At 43.9% G+C, this 24,843-nt stretch overlaps 1 protein-coding gene across 2 annotated transcripts in view; it reads left to right on the plus strand.

The window, feature by feature from the left end:
• Positions 1-24,843, plus strand: part of LOC127682917 (myomegalin-like) — a 177,305-nt gene that overhangs the window by 124,109 nt on the left and 28,353 nt on the right. For both annotated transcript variants that reach the window (XM_052179661.1, XM_052179659.1), the window contains 6 exons: positions 296-423; positions 10,227-10,315; positions 16,995-17,227; positions 21,354-21,792; positions 22,815-23,007; positions 24,225-24,341. In XM_052179661.1, the coding sequence (XP_052035621.1) occupies positions 296-423; positions 10,227-10,315; positions 16,995-17,227; positions 21,354-21,792; positions 22,815-23,007; positions 24,225-24,341 (1,199 nt within the window). The remainder of the gene's footprint in view (positions 1-295; positions 424-10,226; positions 10,316-16,994; positions 17,228-21,353; positions 21,793-22,814; positions 23,008-24,224; positions 24,342-24,843) is intronic.

Raw genomic sequence — 24,843 nt, forward strand, 5'->3', positions numbered from 1 at the left:
GTCGCATAATGAAATTTCTGTTGCTGTAGGAATGTGCTATATTTTTGTGTGCAAGTGGCCCAGAATCTAGCCAAAGGGACAAGCTTTGTAGAAAGGTGCAGGCCATGCTTAGACCCCAGCAGCGAGCACAGATGCCACACAGAGGCTACATTCGTTCCCTTACCGTGCCCTGGAGACTAGTTAGTTACCTTGGGAAGTCTCATAGCCCGAGTGACAAAGATGGCTGTTCAGAAATGAATGGAGTCATTAGAGTTGATGGCTAACCGTTCTCCTTCCATGTGACATGTTTAATCAGCTCTGAGAGAGACCGAACTCTGCAGGTGGAACTGGAAGGGGCCCAGGTGTTACGCAGTCGGCTGGAAGAAGTTCTTGGAAGAAGCCTGGAGCACTTAAGCAGGCTGGAGACCCTGGCCGCCATTGGAGGTGGGGAACTGGAAAGTGTGCGAGCCCGTCACAAGCATGCCTTCTGAGCACTGGCGGGTGACACTGCAACCCAGGATGGAAACCCTGTTTATACTAACCAGAGAGAGTTGTGTCTGACTTGACAGAACTAAGTGTGACGTACTAATGGTAATGCTAGGACTGCGGTCAGTAGCGGCAAAGGGAGGTGGCCGGAGTCTTCCTCCTGCACAGACCTGGCTCTTAGTTGAACAAGGTCATGAGGCACATTGTGCATCTTAAATCATTCCATTTCAATGTCCCATTCACACTGCCCTTCTCCCTGGCCTGTCCTCACTCCTTTACCCCTTCCATGGGCCAATAAAGTTTATTCCCCCATCTTACCACCCACGCCACATGTCCCATGTCATGTCATCAAATGCATGTGTGTGTATTATTTTTGCCATCCAATCAAATCCTGCATTTTGAAAGCAATTTTTAATCAAATAAACGAATCAAGTATGAGTTTTAGGTTTAGAGAGAGGTTGAGAGTCCGTGAGACTGACTTTGGGGATGGGTATAAAACCCTACTGAGAATAATCAGAACTAGAGGGGGGGCATGGGCTGAGCTCAGGAGCAGAGACTATAGTGTTCCTAGTAAAGTTTGCCCTCAAAGGCTGCTTCAGTGTTGACTGTTGAGGCACAGATGAAATCAGATCAGTGGACAGCGCATTCTAGTCCATAAAATTCTATTCAACTCATGTTCTTCACTGGCCTAAGGTTTCTTCAAGCCACAGGCATGACCTTTAGTCAGAACATGACTTTAAAAAAGTTTCCCAAATCAGAATCATCTAGATAAAAAGATCATCTTCTATGTGATATTTCCCACCCTCCATTTTTTTTCTTATTTTGGTTTTGTTTTTTGGTATTTTATTTTGTTTGTTTGAGGCAGGATCTCACTGTGGCTAGCCTGGAATGCACTGTGTAGACCAGACTGGCTTTGAACTCACTGAGATGAGCCTGCTTCTACCTTCTGGGTGCTGGGATTAGAGGCATGGCTGCCACCCCTGTCTGTCAGCACCCCCCTTAAGAACAATATTTCCCAGTATCCCAAGATCAGAGAAAGCGTAATTTCTGGGTGCTCTTTTGAGGTGAGAGGGGTGGCATCCTTTATTGACCTCTGCTTTGGTGGGGGTATTTCCTCACAGTGGAGTAAGAAGTCGATGTGAGATGCTGCCATGTTCGGGTCCCTCAGGAGCCCTCAGAGGTCCACGCACAGGTTTACACACCATCTCTGCATTGTTGGGACAACATGACAGGTAGAAAAATGGTAGATAGTTCATTTCAAGCATCTTAAATATCAAGAATATGAAAAGTAACAGGTTAATTGCTAGGGGCTATGGATTCTGCACCAGAACCTTTCCTACTGCTGAAAGGTCTGAGGTAACAGAATTCAGGCTTTCCAGCACCCTGAGAAAGGCTGAGTCCACTTCCTCAACTAGACTGAGCTTATAACCTTGTGTTGGCATGGCATGTGTTACGTTCTAAATTCCATTCAAGATTCTGTAACTTCAGCTGTGTCTGTAACAATGAGTATCAGTTAGTCTGAAGTGGACAGGAAGAAAACATTCTACCAGAGAAGCACTTGAAATCACAAAGATTGGTAGCTATGGCCTTCCTTATAATGGATGTGCTATTATGGTTTTAATAGCCTTTAAGAGGGAAAGGAGCTATTTAATATTAATAGAGGACGTATAAACAGAATCATCCAATGTTCTTAGTCCCCCATTCTAAGACACTCTAAGGCCTGCCTGAACAAAATCGTATGTAACTAACAAGGAAGAGGATAATAGAGTTGAGCTGTAGACATGTCACACAATTACAGACCAGTCTGTAAGGTCATTACAAGGCAATTAGGAAATGTGTTTACTCAACTTTACCAGTAGACAACAAAGTTCTGCAAAGCTGCTATTAAGTTTCAACTCTAGGTAACTCTAGGGTTCTAAGGGTTCCCAGTGATTATAATAATGAAGGTTAATAATAATTAGTGCATCTGCCAAGCCCTGACAAGAGTAGGTTGATAGACAAGTAAATTAAGAGTTTGTTATTGATTCCATAAATGTGACTATAAAATCCGGTACTGACTTTCTGGTCCTGATGCTAGAATGATGCTAGACCTTGCTGCCTGGAAGGAACGTGCTGGGCCCACAAGCTTGTGCAATAATTTGACACCTAGCTACCCAACACAATTCTGATGAATTGTACTGTGTGAGCCACAGGTGGATGGTACTATGATTCTACACATCATTCATATCATATAATTGGATTTAGCATGCTATAATCTTCATTTCTCTGTAGGAGTATGAACTATGTTAGCTGAATTTGTCTGCCTTTGTTTGGATTATTTTAATATTACAATAAACTTAGACTTAAAGCATCAAGTTCTTTATAGAAGTTTGTGTTCCAATAAGAAATTTCTTGAAAGAAAGATAATGAAGTAGATTTTCCCTTAGCCTTTGTTTAATTATAACCATAGAACTTAAATTAAGAAAAATCCATTATTGCTAGATTTCATTTGTCTCATATTTCACTATAAATAGTGGGACATATCTGCAGAGTAATGGTCGCAAGGAGCAAAGTAGATGAGGCTAGTTTGTAGAACTGTTGGGTTGACAACGGCTTATAAGAAGATTCATTAAGGGATAAAATGTAAGTCCTTGTGACATGCTTTCTCTGAACGCTCTCCCTTTGTGGCTGTGCATCTGACTTTGGGGCGTGGAGCCCAGAACTTCATGCATGCTAGGCAAGTGCTGTACCACCGAGCTTAAATCCTCGACTGCTGGTTTAAACTATATTGTTTAAATCCAATTGTTGGTGGCTTCTAGTAGTCAACGACTTTCTGACACCCCATTTTTAGCAACTTAGCCAAGTTCTGAGCTCTGGAAAGGAGCAGGCCTGGTTTACTGTGTCCTCCCTGCCTTGGCACATTGCATGCTCGCTTCTCATTCCCCCACTTCTGCCTCACCTGCCTCCATCCACAGCCCTCTGTTCAGGTACAGGCAGCAGCGGACTTCCACTGCTGCTAATCACAGGGAAAGCCGTACCATCCTGTTTATAGTGTAAAACATTTTCAGCTCTGTGATCTACAGAAGGAAACCTCTTAAGGATAAAGGGAATCAAAACCCATATAGGATCCCACCTTGAGAAAGTGTCTCCTTAGAAGGGCTTTGGTAGATTGGACTTGCAGTTTACATGTGCATGGCTTCAGAGGAGATGCGTAAAGTCCTACCACTGTGTCTGTGCTCCTTGTGCAGTATGTAGGTAGTGAGAGCTGGGATCAGAGCATGACAGTAGTTCAAGAAAGTTGACTCAGCTCTCTCCTTCTAATCTGCACACTAGATCTAGAGTCTCATGGTCAGGAAGAGAAGCATCAGGCCACACTGCACTGACACCTGCTTCCTTCTCAGAAGTAACATTTGATTGGCTGTCTGAAGCGCCTGACTATTAAGCCAAGTTTGTTTTTCTCAAACTGTCACTGCAAAACTCTGATCCCATTGCTCAGACATTCCTTTGAATGCTGCAGTTCTAAAAACTAGACATCCCTTCTCAGAAAACTCCTGTGAGAATTTTCTACTTCCATGATCTTTTTCTAGGAGTCACAAAATCTTCACATTCAGAACTCCCCCAAACCCTCAGCTGTCTCTTCAATAAAGGTCTTAGTTGTATTTAGCAGGTTCACTGTCGGTGGCCTGCAGGAAAGGGGATAGATTTCCTGTGATGCTAGGAAAGCCATGTAATCTGAGTACTGTCACAGAACAAATGGAGTTAGTGTTCCTGTTCGGAGATGCGGGACATGCATTTCCTCATCTCTCTTCAGTTGAAACTCAGCAAACTTTTCTTCTCCTTTTGGTAGTCTAGGGCCATTTACTTTTCTAGAGAAAAGAAAGCATCTGGAAATGTAAAGTCTATCTGTGGCAATCCAGAAACAGAAACCAAAGATGCCTGAATAGGTGGAACCTGGCAATGATTTCTCTAGAGTCAGAGTTCCAGTTCTCACTACATTTCGGCTTATGGACTGAAGTCTCTCTGTCGCCATTTACAACAATGGTTTAATTAAAGGGCTTCATTATAATTAGAAAATGAACACATGACCTGTACCCCCTGAGCACTGACAGAAGGTAAGTCCTTAGTTTTTTCTATATAGTCACACAAGACAGGATGAGTTTTCCAAAATAAAACTTAGCTTATGCTGAGAGTGAGAAATGGAAGGGAAATCAAAAACTACACAGCCAAGGTCTTACCAGATTTCAGGTAAAAATAATTCAACTTACAAAGTGATAGGCTTGTTTTTTCCTTTCTTATTGTTTAAAATCAAAAGTCTTTATTATACTGCCCTCTTTATGCTAAAGGTGGAAAAATAAAAAAGAATGACCAACAGTATTGCAAAAATGTTTGTTCTAAGGTAGCCTGAGACGTAGGACTGACACAGGAGCCCTGTTCCCTAGACCTCGGCAGAGAGAGGTAGACTTGCTGTTAGTGGCTAAGAGAGTGCCTGCTTTGTGCAGCTGAGATATACTGCTCAACTAGGAGATTTAGGAGCGCGTACATAGACAGGTGTGTTCTCTAGGCCATGCATTTCAATGTTTGAGGTATTATTTAACAATAAAAAGCAATATTACTTGCTTATCACATGAGATTCTGGGGCTGTTGAGAAAACGTGATTGACAACTTCCAATGAAGAAGGATGTGACAGACATATACATGATCAGGAGACTTGGCACTAAGTTATTTCCAGGATTTCCTCACCAGGTTAAGCTTACTCAAAGCCCATTCTTCATGTAACTGTGCTGGTAAACTGTAAATAGCTGTACTGTAGAGCCTGCACTTTTTATATATGTGTTAGGAGATCAGCTAATTTAGTTTAGACACACCAAAACTTGTTACCAATCCAATAAAAGCATCAAAGGCCAACAGAAGCTATTCGGTTTCCTTCTTAAAGATTTCTTTTTCCTTTATAGGAGTCAGTCTATTGATCACTGTACTAAAATTCCAAGTCAGAACCAGACCCCATGCATGCATGTTTATTTAAAGAAGAGGAAACACGAATTTTCTCTCAAGAAAGCAAGACAAACAAACAAACAAACAAAAAAACAGCGTTGCACTTTTCTGTAGCAGTGAAATGGGCTTGTTAAACCTTAAAAACCTCCTTGCTGAAGAGAAGTAGTAGCTGCAGCCCAGTCTGAGGGCCAGTTGCTGTGGTGGGTGCTGCCATCTCTTAATGTCCCCCCCCAAAGAGCATGCTTCTTCTGCTCCTTGAAGAAGACACCACAAACGGAGAAGTCCTTGACAGGACAGTCGCTTTATAGGACAGAGACTGTGGGCATGTTGGCCCTCATTTAAACATGTCCTGGTAGTTTAAAATAGGTGAGATATTGAATAAACAGCCTTTTAGAAAAGTAGACAAGAAAGTCCTAGTGAGATTCTGTACCCTGGACAGTCATTTAATTATAATTTGCTTTTCAGTCATTTACCACAGCTTCTTAGTAATATTTACAGTAGAAAGCCCTCTTAGGAAACACGCATTTGAAAGACAGGGTTACATTGTAAAGAGGCTTGACTACTGGTGAGAGCCCTGCTACTTACTTTCCAAGACCAGCATGCATCAAAGAAAAAGAAAGAAAGAAAGAAAGAAAGAAAGAAAGAAAGAAAGAAAGAAAGAAAGAAAGAAAGAAAGAAAGAAAGAAAGAAAGAAAGAAAGGGGGAGGGGGGAAGGAGAGAGAGAGAGAGAGAGAGAGAGGAGAAAAGAAAGAAAAAGTCTGAGCAGAAGCAGCTAAGGAGACCTGTTTTTTTAAAAAAAACAAAACCCTGATATCAGTGCTGTGCTGATGGGAATGGATGCAGGAGGTGCAGCTTGCTAGAGAACTTTTATCTTTGATTCACATGCAGCATCATGATACTGAGCCAGCAAGACTTGGTTTGTGATGTGCAATTGTGAGTGTTAAAGAGCGCATGGCAGAGTGACTGGACTGGAAGTGAGGTGGGCGGGGAGCGCCATGCAGGCTCCTCCTCAGGGAGAGAGTTGGCCTGCACCCTTAGCACTCACTGTGAGCTTCAACTCTTCAAATTCATTTTCAGAATAAGTTACACATGATCCTGCCATGTTTGAATTTACTGTCGGAAGGTACCACTCCTTGCTGTCCCCTTAGAAATAACTTAAGGGAAATAATGACCACAGAGCCTTGACCCTACCCAGTCTCCATGTGACTAAGAATTAAAATGCATAAGTTTTCTTATGAAGCTTATTCATGTGTAGTGGCATTTCGAGGCAGTTCTAATTTGATGATGGTGACAATGGCAGCTTTTCAAAAGGGATCACACTAGATCCATGACAGCCTGGGCTTCCCCACGTGTCCTATTGAAGCAGCAATTCAGAAAGAAAGGCATGCAGGCAGAAGCAGTAATATCGGGGCTCTGACTGAGCCCTGCTGCCTGGGTGTAGTTCAGTTCTGTCCTCCAGCCTTGCTAGCTCTCCACCTCTCAGCCCGAGGACCACTTCAGTTCACCAGCACTAGCAAAATGATACTGTTCAAGGGTAAGACCTAGTGATTGCGCAGCGTGCCAAGCACTGTTCTAAGAAGGCGGCATCAGCAAACCCTTTGAAGTCTGAAGTTGTTTGAAGTTCACAACAGCTGCCTGGAACAGATAGCAACTTCCAACCTTAATTAAAGTCACATAACTAGAGGCAAAAGCAGGTTCCGACAGATGGTCTGGCACAGTCTTAATCACCATGCCATCTTCAATTTAAAAATACCACTTAAGTGTGACTTTCTGCCTCACTGATGAGAATACCTTGTGTTTGCAAACTGTTTAAACTTTCAGTAACACTGGAAGTGTTAGCTTTGAGAGCATTGTTTTATTTCTGCATACTTTGTAAAAGCATATTGCTGACAGAAAACACATACACATGAAGGACGAGGCATCGGCTCCCTCCTGAGCGCCTTGGAGCCTAGGAATGTCTACGAAGCGCACAGAGCATTCACGGAGGGCTGGAAGACAAGTGATGATTTCAGTGTGTGTGTGTGCTGACATGGAAAGCTGCATCTCAGAGAAGCACGGCTACTGGAAATGTGCAGGTCATTAGCTCTCAGAGAATCCCCTACATTGTCAAGAACGAGCGGATGGCCAGTTCTGAAAGTGTTGATCTCTTCCAGTTAAACTAAAACGCTAAACTATCCCAAGACAGTTATGAAAATAGTCTTCAGTTGCTTTGTAAAAAGCTTGGGAAAGGGATTCCTTTACAAAACATTCTTTTGTCTTTTTCTTAGAAGGGGGAAAGTGAGGGCAGGGCCTCGCTGGCCTCAAACAAACTGTATAGTCGCGGAAGACCTATAGGAAGGTCTTCCTATATATTCCTGCTTCCACCTTCCAAGCACTGGGTGACAGGTGTGTACCACCAGACCTGGTTTCATGTGATGGTGGGCATCAAACCAAGGCCTTCACTAGGCAAGGACTCTAATGCTGAGCCACATGGCAACCCTGAAATAATTTCATCCATTAAAAAATTGAACTCATAACAGAAAGAGGGATGTCTAGTGACCACTTCTAAGTAGGACCTTGTATGAGACAACAGACTCATTTTACTCTATTTTCTTTTTTATTCTCAAACACACGCTTTCAGCAATTTTAGTTTCAGCAAAGAGCAGAGTAACCTTAAGCACAGCACAAGTGATGTGGGAATGCTGACCTCACAGAGCTGTCTTGCTTCTTAGAGTCATTTTGTAGCCTGAAAGGCAGACAATGAGCAAACTGCTTTCTTGGTCTGTCACTGGGTGGGAACACTCATTTTCTTTGCAGGGAGAGAAATGCCGTGTCGACCCTGGGACATGGATCAAACACGTATGACACAGATGTCATCGAGGGCTTGGCATTCAGGTTGTAGTGGGTTTCCGAAGCAGTTCAGGCTTAGGGAAGATGTTCGTTCACCTCTGCTTACTAGGACTCTGGGAGCTGGCTCTGCCATTTAAGGGAGTAGTTGGAAAATCTCACTGTATGCTGGCTACAGTGGGTCTCTAACAGTGCTAAGTGGCATAGCTGTCTCCTGGGCAACGTTTTTTCCGGATAGAATCCTGCTCTCCCATGAGAGTAGAGCGGATCTCACAGTGAAGCCTGGGCCTTAAGCTGTTAGAACAGCACGTTTACCACCTTAGTCCATTGATGATATGAGCAAGCCATTGCAAACACACCTGCACGGACTTCCAGGCACTAAGAATTGGAAGGTAGAGCCGGGCGGTGGTGGCGCACGCCTTTGATCCCAGCACTTGGGAGGCAGAGGCAGGTGGATTTCTGAGTTTGAGGCCAGCCTGGTCTACAGAGTGAGTTCCAGGACAGCCAGGGCTACACAGAGAAACCCTGTCTCAAAAAAAAAAAAAAAATAATGGAAGGTAAATGGGAGATGCCCACTTTCTTCTTGGTTTGCAGAAGCAGTTTGGACTTTCCCGGGATAGGTAAGAAGTACAGTCACTCTAGCTGTGAATGCATCTTCCCTGTCCACATTTCATCTCTGAGTATCTGAGCTCAGGATGGAGTTCCTTGGTCATGGAAGAAGCAATCAGCTTTGCCACCCTGAGTCCACACACTTGATTGACTGACCCAAATCTTGCCAGAACCAGCTTTGTAGCCTTAGAGTCTCTTTGAGCCCCAGGTCACTCAGGAGATAAAGGAGGATTTGAACAGGTTGGCTGCTGAGGTGGGACAAAACTAGATCTTAATGTTTCCTAACTTGGCAAACTACATGAGATACAAAAGTATCACAGTAGATATTTTTTGATGATCTGAGGAGAAAAAAAAATCATCAATGTGGGTCACAGTTCTTAATATAAAATTTCATGGAGAATCTTTTGCTATAATCAATTTTAAAAGGAATAAATGCTACATGTTTGTACCATCCTGTATTGTAGTGGCTATAGTGTAGCCACTAGCTACATGTGGCCATTTAAATAAAAGCTGCCGACCAGGATCTTCTCTCTTAAGCAGTGCAGACACAAAACAAGGCCACCCTCGGTGAAGCTGGTCTTGTCCAGCACCAGCCAGGCCTTTGCCCAGACTTCCAACTGAGCTTCTTGTTCCTTGCAGCAGGACTTAGGTGCTTGCGCTCTATGGTGATGGGCACATCAATAGACAATGAAAGGCTGAGACTATAGCATTTGAGCAGAACAGTGCAGAGAATCTTCCAGGCAAAGGATGTTAGCACTGAGAGAGAAGATGTGAGCGCTGTGGAGGAGGGGTGGTTAGAGGAAGGGATTAGGAAGCCCCTGGGTTACCCTGATCTTACATCCTGATCTGGGCCTCTGTGAGACACAGAACCCAGAGACGACTTCCTCAGAGATACCATCACCCTATGTACGTACACACACACACACACACACACACACACACACACACACACCATCCCAACAGTGGAGGAGTGTGAGAGGAGAGGGGTTGCCCCTATCTCAGGAAACGGGCCCTGCTCAGTAGTCAGTGGTGGGAGAAAGGTTAGTAATGTAGGGCCACATTACTCTGTAAGCAGAATGAAGAAGAATTGATTAAAATAGGGGAGAGTAACAGTCTCTCTAAAGGCGTCCAAAGTAGAGCTGGATAGTCAAAGTGCATTTGTTTTGAGGTTTGGCCTTAGAAAGACAATCACGTTGATATGGGAGAAAGCTTGGTTCTGTCTTCCCTTCCACTGAAGGGCCAAGAGTTCGAAGAACGAAGAAATCAGAGGTAGACCGCAAAGCAAGTAATTGTATCTGCCTTCTGGGAGCCATCTGCGAAGGAGTCACCTTTCTTCCTTCGGGATTTTCTTCCAGGTGCTGCTGCAGGGGATGAGACGGAAGATACGAGCACGGAGTTCACAGACAGCATTGAAGAGGAGGCTGCACACAACAGCCACCAGCAAGTAAGTCGGTGTCAGGTGTGAGGGTTTCCAGGGTGGAAGGCGCAGTCTCGGATCTGATTCTCACCGTCAGCCTCCGAGCAAGCGCTGGGAGTGAGAGGACATCTTTTATGTACCCCACTCCCCGCTCTGCTCCCTGTCCTCCCTCTTTCTCTGTTCAGTCTATTTGTTTTACCACCCTTATTTCTTATTTCTGCTTCTTATCCTTCCCTACCCGCCTTTGTCCCTGCTTACTGTCTGTAGTTTTAGCTGCAGAAGAATTTTCACTTACAAGACAATGGATGCTTCCTCTCTTTGGCTTTTATGAGCAAAAGATGAAACAGAAGACAGGGAGGCGTGGCTGTCTGGGGCAAGCCCAACCAGCAAGGCCTGGAGCCTGCCAGAGTGCTGGCCAGGAAACTCCCAGAGGACTGGAATGCCCTCCATGGCAGGGGGCTTTCTCGGTGAAATAGAAGCGAACTTTGCTCTGGATTGACAGGTTACCCAATAGCTAGATGCCAATCCTCAGAATTTGGCACTGGCCCACCATCAGAGAAAGTGTAAGGTCTCAAGGCCAAGACTGAATGTCCCAGACCTCAGAGCTTATGTCACCTTTAGTGATCATTGGAACTGTCACTCCCTTGCCTGATGACAATTACCAGTCACATCTAAATGTCTGTGACTCTTAAGTTGTTGCAGTGATAGAGGACCATTGCTAGAAAGAAGCTGGACTTCCCTAGTGTCATCTCCCTTGAGGCTACTAGATATATTTGTAGAGGAAATGAGACGTGTGGGTCTGCCTGTACATTTTCTGTGTGAGAAAAAAAAGAGAGACATTCATTAAAATGACAAAAAGAGGTCAAATGTGCACAGACCCTAACTGAATAAGATCTGGCATCACATCGTTTGGGTCTCCTGAGGACTCGAGTTTGTCTGGGACACCAGACATCATCACAAGTTTCTTTACTCTCTATCAAGATCTCCTTTCTGTTGCTGTAGCCATGACAACCCTTTACTCCTCCCTCAAACATTTTGCATTAGCTACCCTCTTAGGTTTGGTTTGCTTCTTCTGAGTCTTCCTCACAGACTAATCGGCTGGGGTTTTAACTGCATATACCACTGCCTGGGTACACAGATGTCTCTGTCGCTCCCTCCTGGGTTTCATCAAGGATCTTTGAGTGAGAGAATATGCAGGATGAACAGAAGTCTACTCTCTGAAACTGATTGGGATGTTGGCGGACACAATGGTTCTAACAGTTGTGGGGCAGGAATAGCCGTCAGATTAAATAAACAGAAGACAATGATGTTATGACCATCAGATTCAGACTGTTGTGCTCTAACCATTCCTGCTGCTGCAAGTCTTGCAGGCAAACTGGTTTGTGCAGCCATTTCTTCCCCAGTCTTCTTTCCTGTAGCCTAACAACAAGATGACGGGACTCTACTTTGAGAAGGTCAGTGCCTTCTACACCCTGGAGTAGACGTTTACCCTGGCACATCATAGTGCTTGTCTTAGTACTTGGCACCAGGAAATGCTCAGTGTAATTGTAAGTTAGCGAACCTTCAGATCAGGGCTTTATTCATAATAGGCAGACACCTCTGCCCCCTGGATGAGGACTCTATGGTGTAGCACCGTTTTCTTCCTGTCACCTTTTCTTGAAAACTGGTTTCCAGCTCTGAGTAGGAAGAGCTTTGGTGTATGACATTGTGTGCGAAGCTTGTGAGTTCAGTCCATTTTTTGTGGGGTTTGAGTTGTGATTCTCTTGTTACCAATTAAATAAAGCTTGCCTTGTCATAACCACCGTGTGTCTGGATTCTAAAGATTTGTTTGCTTGCTTCCGGGGAAATGGTGCTTTGAAGATTAGCATCTGAACTCGTTTTTTATTGTATCCTTGGGAGATAAACTTTATTGTTGGTTCCACATTCCCCCTTAGTTCTACACACTTACCCTAAGAAACACAGCTGTCTTTGTGTTCCTGGGCAAGAATCAAAGAAAGCTAAGTTTGTTTCCTCATTTCTAGGAAGTCAGTTACCTCAGAAAGCCTGGCTGTGATTGTCATCTTCCCAAGATACCTTGCTCACACAATTACAGTCTCAAAAAGATGTAAACCTAGGCCATGCCACAAAGGACTGGAGAGCTGTCAGCCACTGCTGTTCATTTGAACATTTGCAATGCAGAGAAAAGCTTATCAGTAGTCAAGTCCACATGCAAAGAGGGCAGCAAACTAAACCTGACCTTTTCTTTCAGAAAAGCTTTTTTAAAGTAGTAATATTTTATCATCAAATCATAATTAAATACACGGAATCCAATGTGATGATTTGATATACACATACATAGTGAAATAATTAAGCCAAGTTAATCAATACAACCATACCTCGTCTACTTTTATTTTTTGAAGTTTACTTAGTTATCTTTATATTTAATGCTAACTATAGTTACCATGTTAGACAATTGATGTCAAAGCCCATTCCTTCTGTCTGGGTGAAGCCTTGTGTCATTTTAAGTCCCCACTGTATCCTCCTCCTTACATGTTGTAGAGGATTATAACTTAAAATGGGAGCCAGAGGAGTCACACTATTATCACACACACTGAGTTTTCTTTGAGGAAAATAAAACCCTGGCCACCACCAAGCGTTCTTCTTTGTACTTCAGTAGGCTCGGGTGTGTTAGGTCCCGCATGTAAGGAAGCAGGGGTGGTATTTGTTTTCTGTGAGCAGCTTTGTTTCACAGAGCCTAAAGGTGTGGGTTGCCCTGGCGCTGTTTGTATTCTTATGTTAATTCTGCTTCCTATGAGGGGCAGCCCACGACAAGGAGTAGATCACATACTCAGGTGATCTCCGGTGAACCTTCTCCCCATTCTAAATGGTCAAATAAAGGCTAGAGCTTGTGATTGGACAGTGAAAGGGAAAGGTGGGACGAGAGATCTTAGAGAAGAGGGAGAAGGAGAACCGAGGAGGAAGAGGAGCTGAAAGCCAGTATGGAGCAGAACCACATGGACTGGAGACCTAACAAGAGAGAAGTAACAAGGGCTCTCGTAGCTGGCGAATACATTAGTATAGTGATAGAGCTGCCCAATCTAGGCACATAGCTTATCGATATAATAACTGGGTTGTGTGTTTTTTATTTGGGGTTAGAAATTATCTCAGGGCTGTGTGTTTTTTTTTTTTTTTTTTTTATGGGTTTATTGAGGTAAGAAATTACCGCAACAGCCTAATATTCTCCAGATTTAAGCAAATAACAGGATGTCCCCTCTTTTTTCGACTCACTAATTTTTCTTTGCTCATGCATTCATAAACACTCAGGTTGGCTCCATGTTGTAGCAACTGCGAATAGTGTTGGAGAGAGTGTGCTCATCAATTCGCAGGCTGACTTCAGCTCCTTTGAAAGTATACACACAAGTAGAGATCCTGGACCTCAGAGCAGTTCTGTCTAGTTTTTTCTGTCCTAAAATGAATGAGTGCTCTTTCTTACTCTTTTCTCCTGATTCTTGTGTGTGTGTGTTTCTGAGGAAAGAGCCCAGAATCTCCTGCATATTGTCTTTTTTAAAATATATACATCAACATTCTGATATACATGAGGTGATCATTCCTTGTAGTAGTTCTTTTTATTTTCCTAATGATGACCAACACTGATTTGAGAAATGATGGCTTCCTAATATCTTTAACATTGTCTGAAAATTGACCTTCTCTGTGAGAAATATGAAGCGAGACAGTGAAAGCCAAGCAGCTCTGTTCAAGCAAAAGTGCAGATCTGAAGTATGTCTATGAAACATTTAAAAGGTTAAATTCCAGAGAAGAGATGGCACAAGGGGGTTAGGAGATGTGAAAACCACTAAGAGGATTATGATTTAAGATTGGAGCCAGAAGAGTCACACTAATATCACACACACTGAGATTTATTTGAGGAAAAGAATGGTTTAATACTTGCTTTTTTTTTTTTTAAGATTTATGTATTTCTATATCTAAGTACACTGTAGCTGTCTTCAGACATACCAGAAGAAGGTGTCAGGTTTCATTATGGATGGTTGCAAGACACCATGTGGTTGTTGGGAATTGAACTCAGGACCTCTGGAGGAGCAGTCAGTGCTCTTAACCACTGAGCCATCTCTCCAGGCCCCTAATACTTGCTTTTCATAGATGGTAAAGCTAATAAAGAGTCTAGATCCCAATTCACTTTTCATATATTTATATTTAAATTTTAAAGTTAGTAAAGCCAACAAAAAAAATTTCTTTTTCAGAGCTGTGAAAACTCAAACTAGGCTGAGTTTGATCGGATCTCACCAGATGTGTTCAGCCTGTGGCCCTCTATGTCCTGGAATAGGTGTGAATACAGCCCTGCAACTGTGTAGATTACAATATGTCATATTGCCATATCATAACGCTGGACACCTCTGGGTCTATAAATCATTGGCAATGATTTATTTCCTTATTTTAAAATGAGAAATCAGACCAGGTAAGCCTTAAGGTTCATCTGGCATTCATATTTTATGAGCTGAAATATTTTCCTTTGAAAGAAAACAGGTATGCTAAAATCAGTAAAATACACAGGAAGGTAGTTAATTAGTGGATAGGCCTCATTAAAGCCAGACACTATTTTTAAGCATAAGGCTAAGAAAAGAGTGATTATTTTGTCCTTGTTCAAATCTAACGGTGATTTTTGTCATGTTCATTGAAAATAGTTCGTATAGAGAGGTAAGATTACAAAGTTTATTTATTTTTGCCTACCTATTCATTATTTTGGAGGCTTTTGAAATGGCCTTACTATGTAGCCCAGGCTAGCCTGGCTTCCAGTCCTCCTGCGTCAGCCTCCCAAGTGCTGTAATTACAGGCATGGGCCACCACATTTGGCATGTCACAAAGTTAAGTGAAGGTAATAAGCCTTCAAAAGTGTCCTTCCCAATGCCTAATCTTTTTTTTTTTTTTTTTTAACTAACGCTAGGTGGTACATGCAGAGATGGCACCAGCTGACTACACTTGGCAGCGTCTTAGCGAGGGAGATTATCTGTAGTCTGATCAGAAAACCCAGATGGGATTGAATGCCTGTAGCTGGGTCTATGACTCTCTTCTACATGGCTGCATATCACTTGACAATTTCAATTGTGGTGGTGCTAGATAGCATTACATGTATGCTATATATGATTGCTAGATAGCATTACATGTATGCTATGTATGATTGTGACCAGAAACCTGCAGCATAAGTATGACTTAGCTTTGCTAAGAGGACTAGCAAAGGCCAACAGCCCTGGGACAACCGGAGCTGCCCTATCAATCACTGACCCACACACCTTGCTCTGGGCCCATTCTGTTCAATATGTTAGTGACCTAAATGAATGCATAAAACCTAATTAATTATCTGAATCATCTCTAGTCAGGTGACCACTACATGGTTTATAGAGATGCACATTAACTATTTTAATGGTTTTGTAATTGGAATATGAGTCTGACTATCCTAGTATAAACAGAGTAAATTTATAAGTGATCAATATGACTCACAATATTAAGAGAGATAAAAGAAAATAGAAATTACTGTGGGGTGGTAGTGAGTAGGAGTCGAAATTGGCCTGAAATTGAGTATAACTTCCAAACTGTGTCACTGAGAGGAAAGAGAAGCCAGGGTGACTGGGAAGTATGTGAAGTACTGTTGAGATTTGTGCTGTGGCGCCTGCTTGCAAACCTAGCACTTGGGAGGACAAGCCAGGAGAGTCAAAAGTTGAAGGACAGCCTGAGGTACTAGTGAAATAGAGGCCAATATGAACTCTATAGGGCAAAATATAAGGAAGGAGGGAGGAGGAAATCCTCACATTAAAATAGTCATACCCTACGTAGGTTATCACACCCAGATTTTTGAGTTGTATTAATACCCTTTTTAAAGTGTAGGAATCAGCTAGAGGTAGGTCCCATGTGTATGTTAAGAAAGTCTAAACACTTACAACTTCCCACTTGGGGAAAATCACCCTAAGGTCAGTTTTAAATGAAACACGTTGGAGTGACGTCAAGAGAATCCTTAAGAAGAAAGGCATTGTGAAATTTTCCACTTTGTTTTCTTCTCTCATGCTTAAATTTGCAGAGAGAACCTAGCTGACAGCATTGGCACAAGGGTAACAATGGAAAAGGGAAACTGGGTGCTCCGCAGGGTGGAGTCCCTCGACCCCTCAGTGTGATTCTCCTGCTGTTGGTAGAATCGGCCTTGCTTTGCCCTGCCTGTAGCCCCATAACCTTAAATCTGGGACTGACTGCTCACTGCCTCCTTAGAGCCGAGTCTTCATCTCCTCTTTGGAGTCTGAAGTGCAGGCAGGGACTTAGCCATCAAGCCCTGGCATCTGGGGCCGTGATCGGCACAGTGCAGGTGCCCGTGCTCGAGGGTCAGTAAAGCACTCTGATGTACAGACAGACTACCAGGGGACTCCAACCCCATGAAGAGAAGCATTGCAGTATTGGCATCTGCTAGACCAAGTTAAGCCCCATTTGTTTGCATTCAAGGTGTGTGTATGCATGTGTGCATCTAACCATCTCTGAATTCTCTTCATTGTCCAATAACAAGTCCTTCCTTCTCATTACTTGTATCCTCGCTTCCCAGGCCAATCCCAGGGCCCTTAAACAGGAGACCGTTCAGTTTTGTCTTTTGTTTCTATTAAGAGCTGCCCTTGCTTGTGTTCTTGGGTGAACTCCAGTAGCCTAACTTCTTTAAACCCTGATTCTCTTTCAGCTCATCAAGGTAGCTTTGGAGAAGAGCCTGGCGACTATGGAGACCCAAAACATATGTCTTCAGCCCCCTTCCCCAGTAGGAGAGGACAGTAACAGGTGTCTTCAGGAGGAAATGCTCCACCTGAGGGCTGAAATCCACCAGCACTTAGAGGAGAAGAGAAAAGCTGAGGCGGAACTCAAGGAGCTAAAGGCTCAAATTGAGGAAGCAGGATTCTCCTCTGTGTCCCACATCAGGTATGTCCCAACTTTCCCCCAGACCATGAGCTACCACAGCCAAGAACTTGCCTGTCTGCACCCAAGGCATTAGTGCTGCACCAGGGTCATCCACATCACGCCCCACGCCTTCGTGCGTCTATATACTCTTTAGACAAAGTGAATAGTATGAGATAGTGTTAGATAGTAACTTTTGTTACTGAAGCAATCTGAACTTAATTCAGTCTAATAATGTTCTCTATTACTGTCCAGATGTATAGGAATAGACAGAATCTACCTTAGTTGTATGGGTGCAGCTTTCTGGATCAGGTCCCATAGTCACCTACCTATGAAGCTTCACTGCTGTATAGAGAACCAGAAAAGCCTATAAGGAGATGTAAGGGTCTGAAAATTGCTGAAGTAAAACCCCAGACATCTAACATGCAACAGTTACCATTGTTCAGAATAGCAACATGTGACAAGGACATTCAAATCCCTTTTATAACAGAATTTCTTAATTTCTTCTGAGATAACAACAGACTTCTTCTTCTTCTTTTTTTTTTTTTTTTGGTTTTTTGGATTTGGTTTTTTTGAGACAGGGTTTCTCTGTGTAGCCCTGGCTGTCCTGGAACTCACTCTGTAGACCAGGCTGGCCTCGAACTCAGAGATCCTCTGCCTCCTAGAGTGCTGGGATTACAGGCGTGCGCCACCACCACCTGGCGCAACAAAAGACTTCTAAAACTTAGGGCACATTACAAGGGGTTACAAAAACCATTAACCAAAGGTCATAAAGATATATACAAACTACGGTACCCCAGGTATAAAAACAGGGGAATAGCTATTGACTGGGATTATCTAAACAAAACTTCAAGGACGGCTTAGTTACAATCTTAAACTTTCCATGACCCTGTAAGCTAGTAACAAATGGTAAATGGTAAGTCAGATCATTGCTCCTAGTATATATGCACATAGGCAATCTCTGTTATGACCTCTTATTTAATTTGCGACTTGAATTTATGTGCAAACTTGTAGTGAACTTTTTACCGTGCAACTCTCATGTACAATTTTGTACTAGAACAAATGGCAGTGCTAAGTCCCCCTCCCCTTTGCTCCCTGAGACTTAGAGCCTTGCAGTTCCTGATGAGACAGGACAAAGGCTGCTTTCCCTAGCCTCCCACTGTGTCGCTTTGAAGTGCTAACTGGAGGCTGCAACTTCAACCTCAAAGTGACTCAGACCAGTGGATCAACTGCAAAAGCCAAGTACCTTAGCAAGTGGTCTGTGGCCTAATTTCTGGGTAAAACAGGATATGAAAAAGGAGCTCCTCAGAGGATTTATACAGCCCTGCCTATCACCACTAAACTCCCTCCCAATAGCAAAAAAAAAAAAAAAAAAAAAAAGTTGAATCATGGAATTGCAATTTTAATAACTGCTAAGGACCAGTCTTGACTTGGTTGGGGTTCCTGAGGAAGGTGTGTTTGGAAGTGGTGAAAGAACAACTGGAAGACGTTTGTGGGTACTAGCTGACAGTTGTGTGGTCTGCTCAAGATGGCTCCCTAGACAGCCCTCTGCAGTCTCTTGGCTTTCTGCTTGAGACAGTTCTGAGACAGTTCTCTGCCGAGATAGTTCTCTCTCTGCTTGAGACAGCTCCCTTGTTAGAAAAAAAAAAAATCTAGAAGCTCTCTGGATAGCTCATACCTTAGCCCCTTGGTTCTTAGAAGACAGCAAGTACATTTTTAAACGGCAAATGAATTCAGAGATTTGTCTGCCTTTGTAAGCACAGACAATAACCTAGCTGGGTGGGATGGTTGTTCTGAGATCACCACTCCCACCATGCCTGGGTCTAAACTTGCTCTGTGTCAGGCTAACCTTGATTGAAGTCAGGAACCTGTTTGTCTTTGTAAGCACAAACAATAAACTTAGCTGGGTAGGATTTTGCTCTGCAATCCCCACTCCTCAAATCTCTTTATCTCCTACCTTAATATCTTTCTGACAAGCTGGCTCATGGAGCAGCTGCCTCTCTTCTTTGAGGTCCATGAAGCCCCTCATATAATTCATATTGCATCCTTGTATTTTCCATAGTTGAGAAATTATACATTCTTGAACTCGTGTTTTCAGTCTTTCACAGCCTTAAGGGCTGTCCTGAAGGTCACAGTATTTACCATTTTTGCTAAGGACATAGACACACCCTTGCAGACCAAAGCCCAGTCTTGGGCTCCTGGGACACTTACTGCCTAATTATCATATAGATTAACCTTGGAGGAGGAACATAAAGTAGATTATGTACTTTGTTATTCAAACAAGCCTCACACCTAGCAACTGTCAACGCCCTAGGAGGCCCTGCCCTGCTGGCTCTGGTCCAGGGGCAGGAACTGTGTCATGCTGTCCTTTCCACAGAGGCCATGCAGGCCTCAGTGAGAAATCTTTGTCATTTCATGAAAATTATAAAAATGATAAGTACATATCAATTGGCTACTTTGACTGTAAGGAGATTTTTTTTTTTTAATGCTGAAAAACACATCGATACTGTAGTTTCAGTATGATGACCTGTCTAAAAATGGTAAGGTAGAGACCAATAGAGGAAGACACCAGATGTCAACCTCCAGCCTCCACGTGGGTACACACACACATACCACACATACACACACACATACACACATACACATACCACACACCACACACACACGCCACACACACAAAACCCCCATATATATGTGTATATATATATATATATACACATACACACACATACATACATACATACCACAAACACACACACACCACACACACACATACACACCACACATACTACACACAGACACAGATACACACACACACACACACACACACACACACTTATTAAATCTGTTGTCATTCTAGATATCAGTTCTTTTATGTTGAATTATCCTGATAATTCTTTCTTTACGTTTTACCTAATTTAAAATGTAAGTTCTCCTTAGGTATCTATATGTATGAAGTTAGCTGTGATGTCCTGGAACGGGGCATCCCTTAATTCTGAATACACCATGTATAGATACCCTTGCAGGTTATTTTCATTTTCCACGGAGCTATTAACCTGGAAACCTAAGTTGTTTAAAGCCTCCGCCCTTCCTTACTCAGTCTGTTGTTCGGCTTTAAGCCAGGTACAGTGTGAAGATACCAGGCTTCGCCCCAAAATGTATGTATGCAAGAGTAACCCAGTCTTCTTTTCTAGACATGCTCCTTCTTCTCCCTCCTGCATGCCAATTTTGGCAATGGGCCTACGCCTTTTTCTCTTGGAAATCTGAGTTCTATGTCCCATTCATTTCTCCCATGAATCCACACCTAACAGCTTCTGCCTGACACTCCAAGACTAGGTGCATACTCAAGCTCTGATTCTTTAGGCTGTAAATCATCTCTGTCTGTCTGTCTCTCTGTTTCTTTCTCTCTGTCTCTGTCTCTGTCTCTGTCTCTGTCTCTCTCTGTGTGTGTGTGTGTGTGTATGTGTGTGTATGTGTTCTAGCTCAGCAGTCTCAGTTTAGTCAGTTCTATTACTTCAATAAATACAGATATTTTATGTAGTCCCAGAAGCACAGGATGAATAGGAAAACCGCAGTATCCACCCTCTGGAAGGTCATCTCCTATTGCATGGACTAGAAAAATAGCAACTAATTAAATAACTACATTGTGTTTCAGTTCTGATTAGTATTATTTATTTTTATTCCTGAGCCCCAATTTATCACTAAGTAATTTAAAACCAGTGATAAACTAAGGCAATGATGAAATCCACAATATGTTTGTCATAGGCAGGATCTATTTTCTTTAAAAAAAAAAAACCAAAAAACTTTAATATTGTAAGTTTGCTTGTGTGTTCCAGGGGTCACTAGATATTAAAGCATGGGAGACTGTATGGATAAGTAAAGACAAATAGACTGGGGGTCTGACTTACGACCTTTCAGTAATGCCGCCATCCAATGGCTATGGAAGCATGTGGTAAAGCCATTTTCCACACCCCGTCACTGGGTCTTCTCATGTAGGAAATGAGGTCTCGTTCAGGTCTCTGAGGTTCAGTTATGTACTTGAGGACTTGAGGAGCTCTGGGTGTTTCATGCACTAAGGTGGGTGGAAAGGTCTCTGACGCGGAGCTGCAGACCCTGACAAACCTGGCCCCTCATTGTGTGTCTTTCGCAGGAACACCATGCTGAGCCTTTGCCTTGAGAACGCAGAGTTGAAGGAGCAGATGGGAGAAGCAATGTCTGATGGGTGGGAGGTCGAGGAGGACAAGGAGAAGGGTGAGGTGATGCTGGAGACTGCGGTCGACAAAGAGTGTGTGAATGAGAACAGCCTTCAGGCTGAGTTCAGGAAAGTCCAGGGGAAACTCAAGAGTGCCTACAACATCATCAACCTCCTCAAAGAACAGCTGGTCCTCAGCAGCTCGGACGGGAACAACAGTAAAGACATGCCAGAGCTCCTCGTGCGCCTGGCCAGGGAGGTGGACAGAATGAACACAGGCCTGCCTTCCTCGGGGAAGCGTCAGCACCAGGAAGAGCAGGGGAATATGACCACAAGGCTTGGTCCCAGACCCCAAAGCCTCTCGCTCGGGGCAGCCCTCCCAGGGGATAGCTACCAAGTAAGTGTGGGCAGGGCTGAGGTGAGAGATTCAGAGGACTGGGCTTTCAGCTTTTACTTTAAACTGTACTGTGTGGGTCAGGGAGTATTGCGGGGAAGGCACCATGCGGCCAGTAGCAGGACTGTGTCATCAGAGGTGCCCATTCAGCATCAGAAAGGGTTCCATGTTATCTTATGTTTCCGAGCCTTTAATTCCAGGCTACACACTGCAGTGGCAGTTGTAAACTGATGGCTGCCCTCCAGGCAATGCCAAGACAATGCTTTTCTTTTCTCTTTTTATCCAAGATGGGGTTTCTCTGTGTAACCCTGGATGTCTTGCTCCATAGACCAGGCTGGTCTCGAACTCAGAAATCTATCTGCCTCTGCCTTCTGAGTGCTGGGATTACAGGTGTGGGCCACCACCGCCCGGCCATGGTGGCTTAGCTGTCCTGCTCTTGGGATGCGCTGGTTCTTGACAGAGCCTAGACAGCGGTGTGCAATGCTATCTTCTTACAGCTGTGGCTTCCTCCATAGTTCCAGACTGCTGTGTGTCACGTCGGAGGTCACTGGTATCCTTCTGAGGGAAGGAACTTTGCCTTACATTCAGTGAAATGGAGAATTCAGAGGCTGCCGAGAAGGCCCTTGGGATGGGAACACAGAGCGGGTAGAGTGGGGATTTCCAACCCCCTTTTTTTTTTTTGGATTTTTTTTTTCTGAGACAGGGTTTCTCTGTGTAGCCCCGGCTGTCCTGAAACTCACTCTGTAGACCAGGATGGCCTCGAACTCAGAAATTCACATGCCTCTGCCTCCCAGAGTGCTGGGATTACAGGCGTGCGCCACCACTGCCCGGCTGGATTTCCAACTCTTTCTTTCAAGAAATTGAGTAAATGTTTATTACAAGCTGCTTCTGACTTGATTGGCACTGAGAACTGCTGTGGTAAACATGGATGCACGCAGCCCACAGCATTCAGATATAAGGCGTCACTGTTACCACATGGAGGGTAACCTCGGACTGTCCTAATCCTCGATTGGGTCTTTTTGCAGCTGGACAACAAGTCCCAGGCCCCGGACTCTGGATGTCACCCAGAGTTTAGCCTACCAGGTTCTACCAAACACCTGCGTTCCCAGCTGGCTCAGTGCAGACAACGATACCAAGATCTCCAGGAGAAGTTGCTCATCTCAGAAGCCACCGTGTTTGCCCAGGCAAACCAGCTGGAGAAGTACAGGGCCGTATTCAGTGAGTGTCACCAGCTCACCATCACCTCTGAGTCCTCTGTCTACAAAGTCACCTGTTTCTCACGTTCTGTGTCTTTCAACCCCAGCCGTGAACACTTCAGCCATGATACCCAGTCTTAGATTTGTGGTGGTGAATATTTTACTTCAATCTGTAGATAGATGGATATAGATAGATGGATATGAAGGATAAAGGTAGAAACCAAGGTTTTAACATCACAGTGAAGGCACTAGAGATGGCTCAGGGCTTAAGAGCACTGACTGTTCTTTGGAGGACACCAGTTTAGATCCCAGCACCCCCAAGGTGTCTCACAACCCTCTGTAACTACAGTTCAGGGCATCTAACATTCTCTTCTGGCCTCTGACGGTACGAGGCACGGTCCTGGTAGACATGGGGTTATATGGGATACTATAAATGGGAATAGAGAAGTGTAGTGGGAGATCTGCCCAATCTAGGCATATAGCTTGTATTGTTATTGATTTAGATGAGATTTCTTTTACCAGGTAATTGGGTTGGAAAAAATATAGCAACATGGGTGCACATAGGCAAAGCACTCATTACACGTAAAATAAAAATAAACACACCTTTAAAAAAGCCACAGTGAAAATACAGGAATGAAACAGACTAACATCTGGGCTTGCTGACCTTCGGGCTGCTGGTGGCTGCCTTGAGTCACCATGTGATGGTTTCTTTCCTCCTTTGCAGCACAACAGACTCTTCTAAATCCCAGTGACTGCTGCTCTGGGCTCAGCCCAAGGGAAACTGCTGTACTGAGGGGGTGCTCTTTATTCACAGAGATACTGGCACAATGAACTTAGAAAGTCTAAGTCTGGTTCATTTGATATAGTGCTATCTTATTGGATAGGGCAGGGCCAGATGTCTTGGGACTATTAATCACATTAAAATCTATTGAAACTAAAGGCCTTGTGGCTAAGGGGCCTAATGGTTTCGCTGGGGCTTCCTGACAGGGTAGCATGCAGTTCCTGACTTGCCCACATCTCTCAACTAAGCTTCCGTTTTCAGAAGAGAGCCTCTCATGGGCAAGCACAGGCTCACCCAGGTGGGGAGAATGATGACTAGCTACGACAGGTTCTATCTTCTCTCACTGGGGTCCAAAAGGCATCCCTCCAAATCTGCCTCTGATCTGTTGGCCAGGGAATGTGCCACTGAGGTTGCGGTTGGGATGTCCTGTGGCACCCACTGTCTCTTTCTGAACACAGGTGAACCCCTGGTGAAACAGGACAGCAAGCAGATCCAGGTGGACCTTCAGGACCTGGGCTACGAGACTTGTGGCCGAAGCGAGAATGAGGCTGAGCGAGAGGAGACCACCAGCCCCGGTGAGCACACGGAGGGCGGGGCCACCTCCTCTCCCTGGAGTCACATTTACATTTGGATGTCTGAAGCTACTCCCACCTGTGATGAGCAGGAGGGTCAGGGAAATTGGGGCTGAAGGAGGCCCAGGACCACAGAAGGACAGGAACTTTAGAGAACTCTTTAAAATGAGACCATCAGTTTGAACTTCTAGGTTTATGATACACTGCTAGTAAATTATATATATATATATATATCCATCCAAACCTAGGCCTATTTATTAGAGACGAGATCTGTGAGCTTTAATGTATATCTAAACTGTAAGTTTAGAATAATTTTTTAAAACATTTTGTAGTCACAAAGGAGTATTAGGAAGTGCAGGGTTCCTACAGAATCGAAGCTGAGGCAGTATAGTGAGGCAGTTAGAACCAGGGATCTGGAGACCAGGCTGCTTGGCACAAACCTCAGATTCCTTATCTGCTAGGATGGCAATAAAGCAGCTGTCTAGCTCACTGGGTATTCACGTCA

Source organism: Apodemus sylvaticus, chromosome 4, assembly GCF_947179515.1.
Source record: "Apodemus sylvaticus chromosome 4, mApoSyl1.1, whole genome shotgun sequence".
Taxonomy (NCBI): domain Eukaryota; kingdom Metazoa; phylum Chordata; class Mammalia; order Rodentia; family Muridae; genus Apodemus; species Apodemus sylvaticus.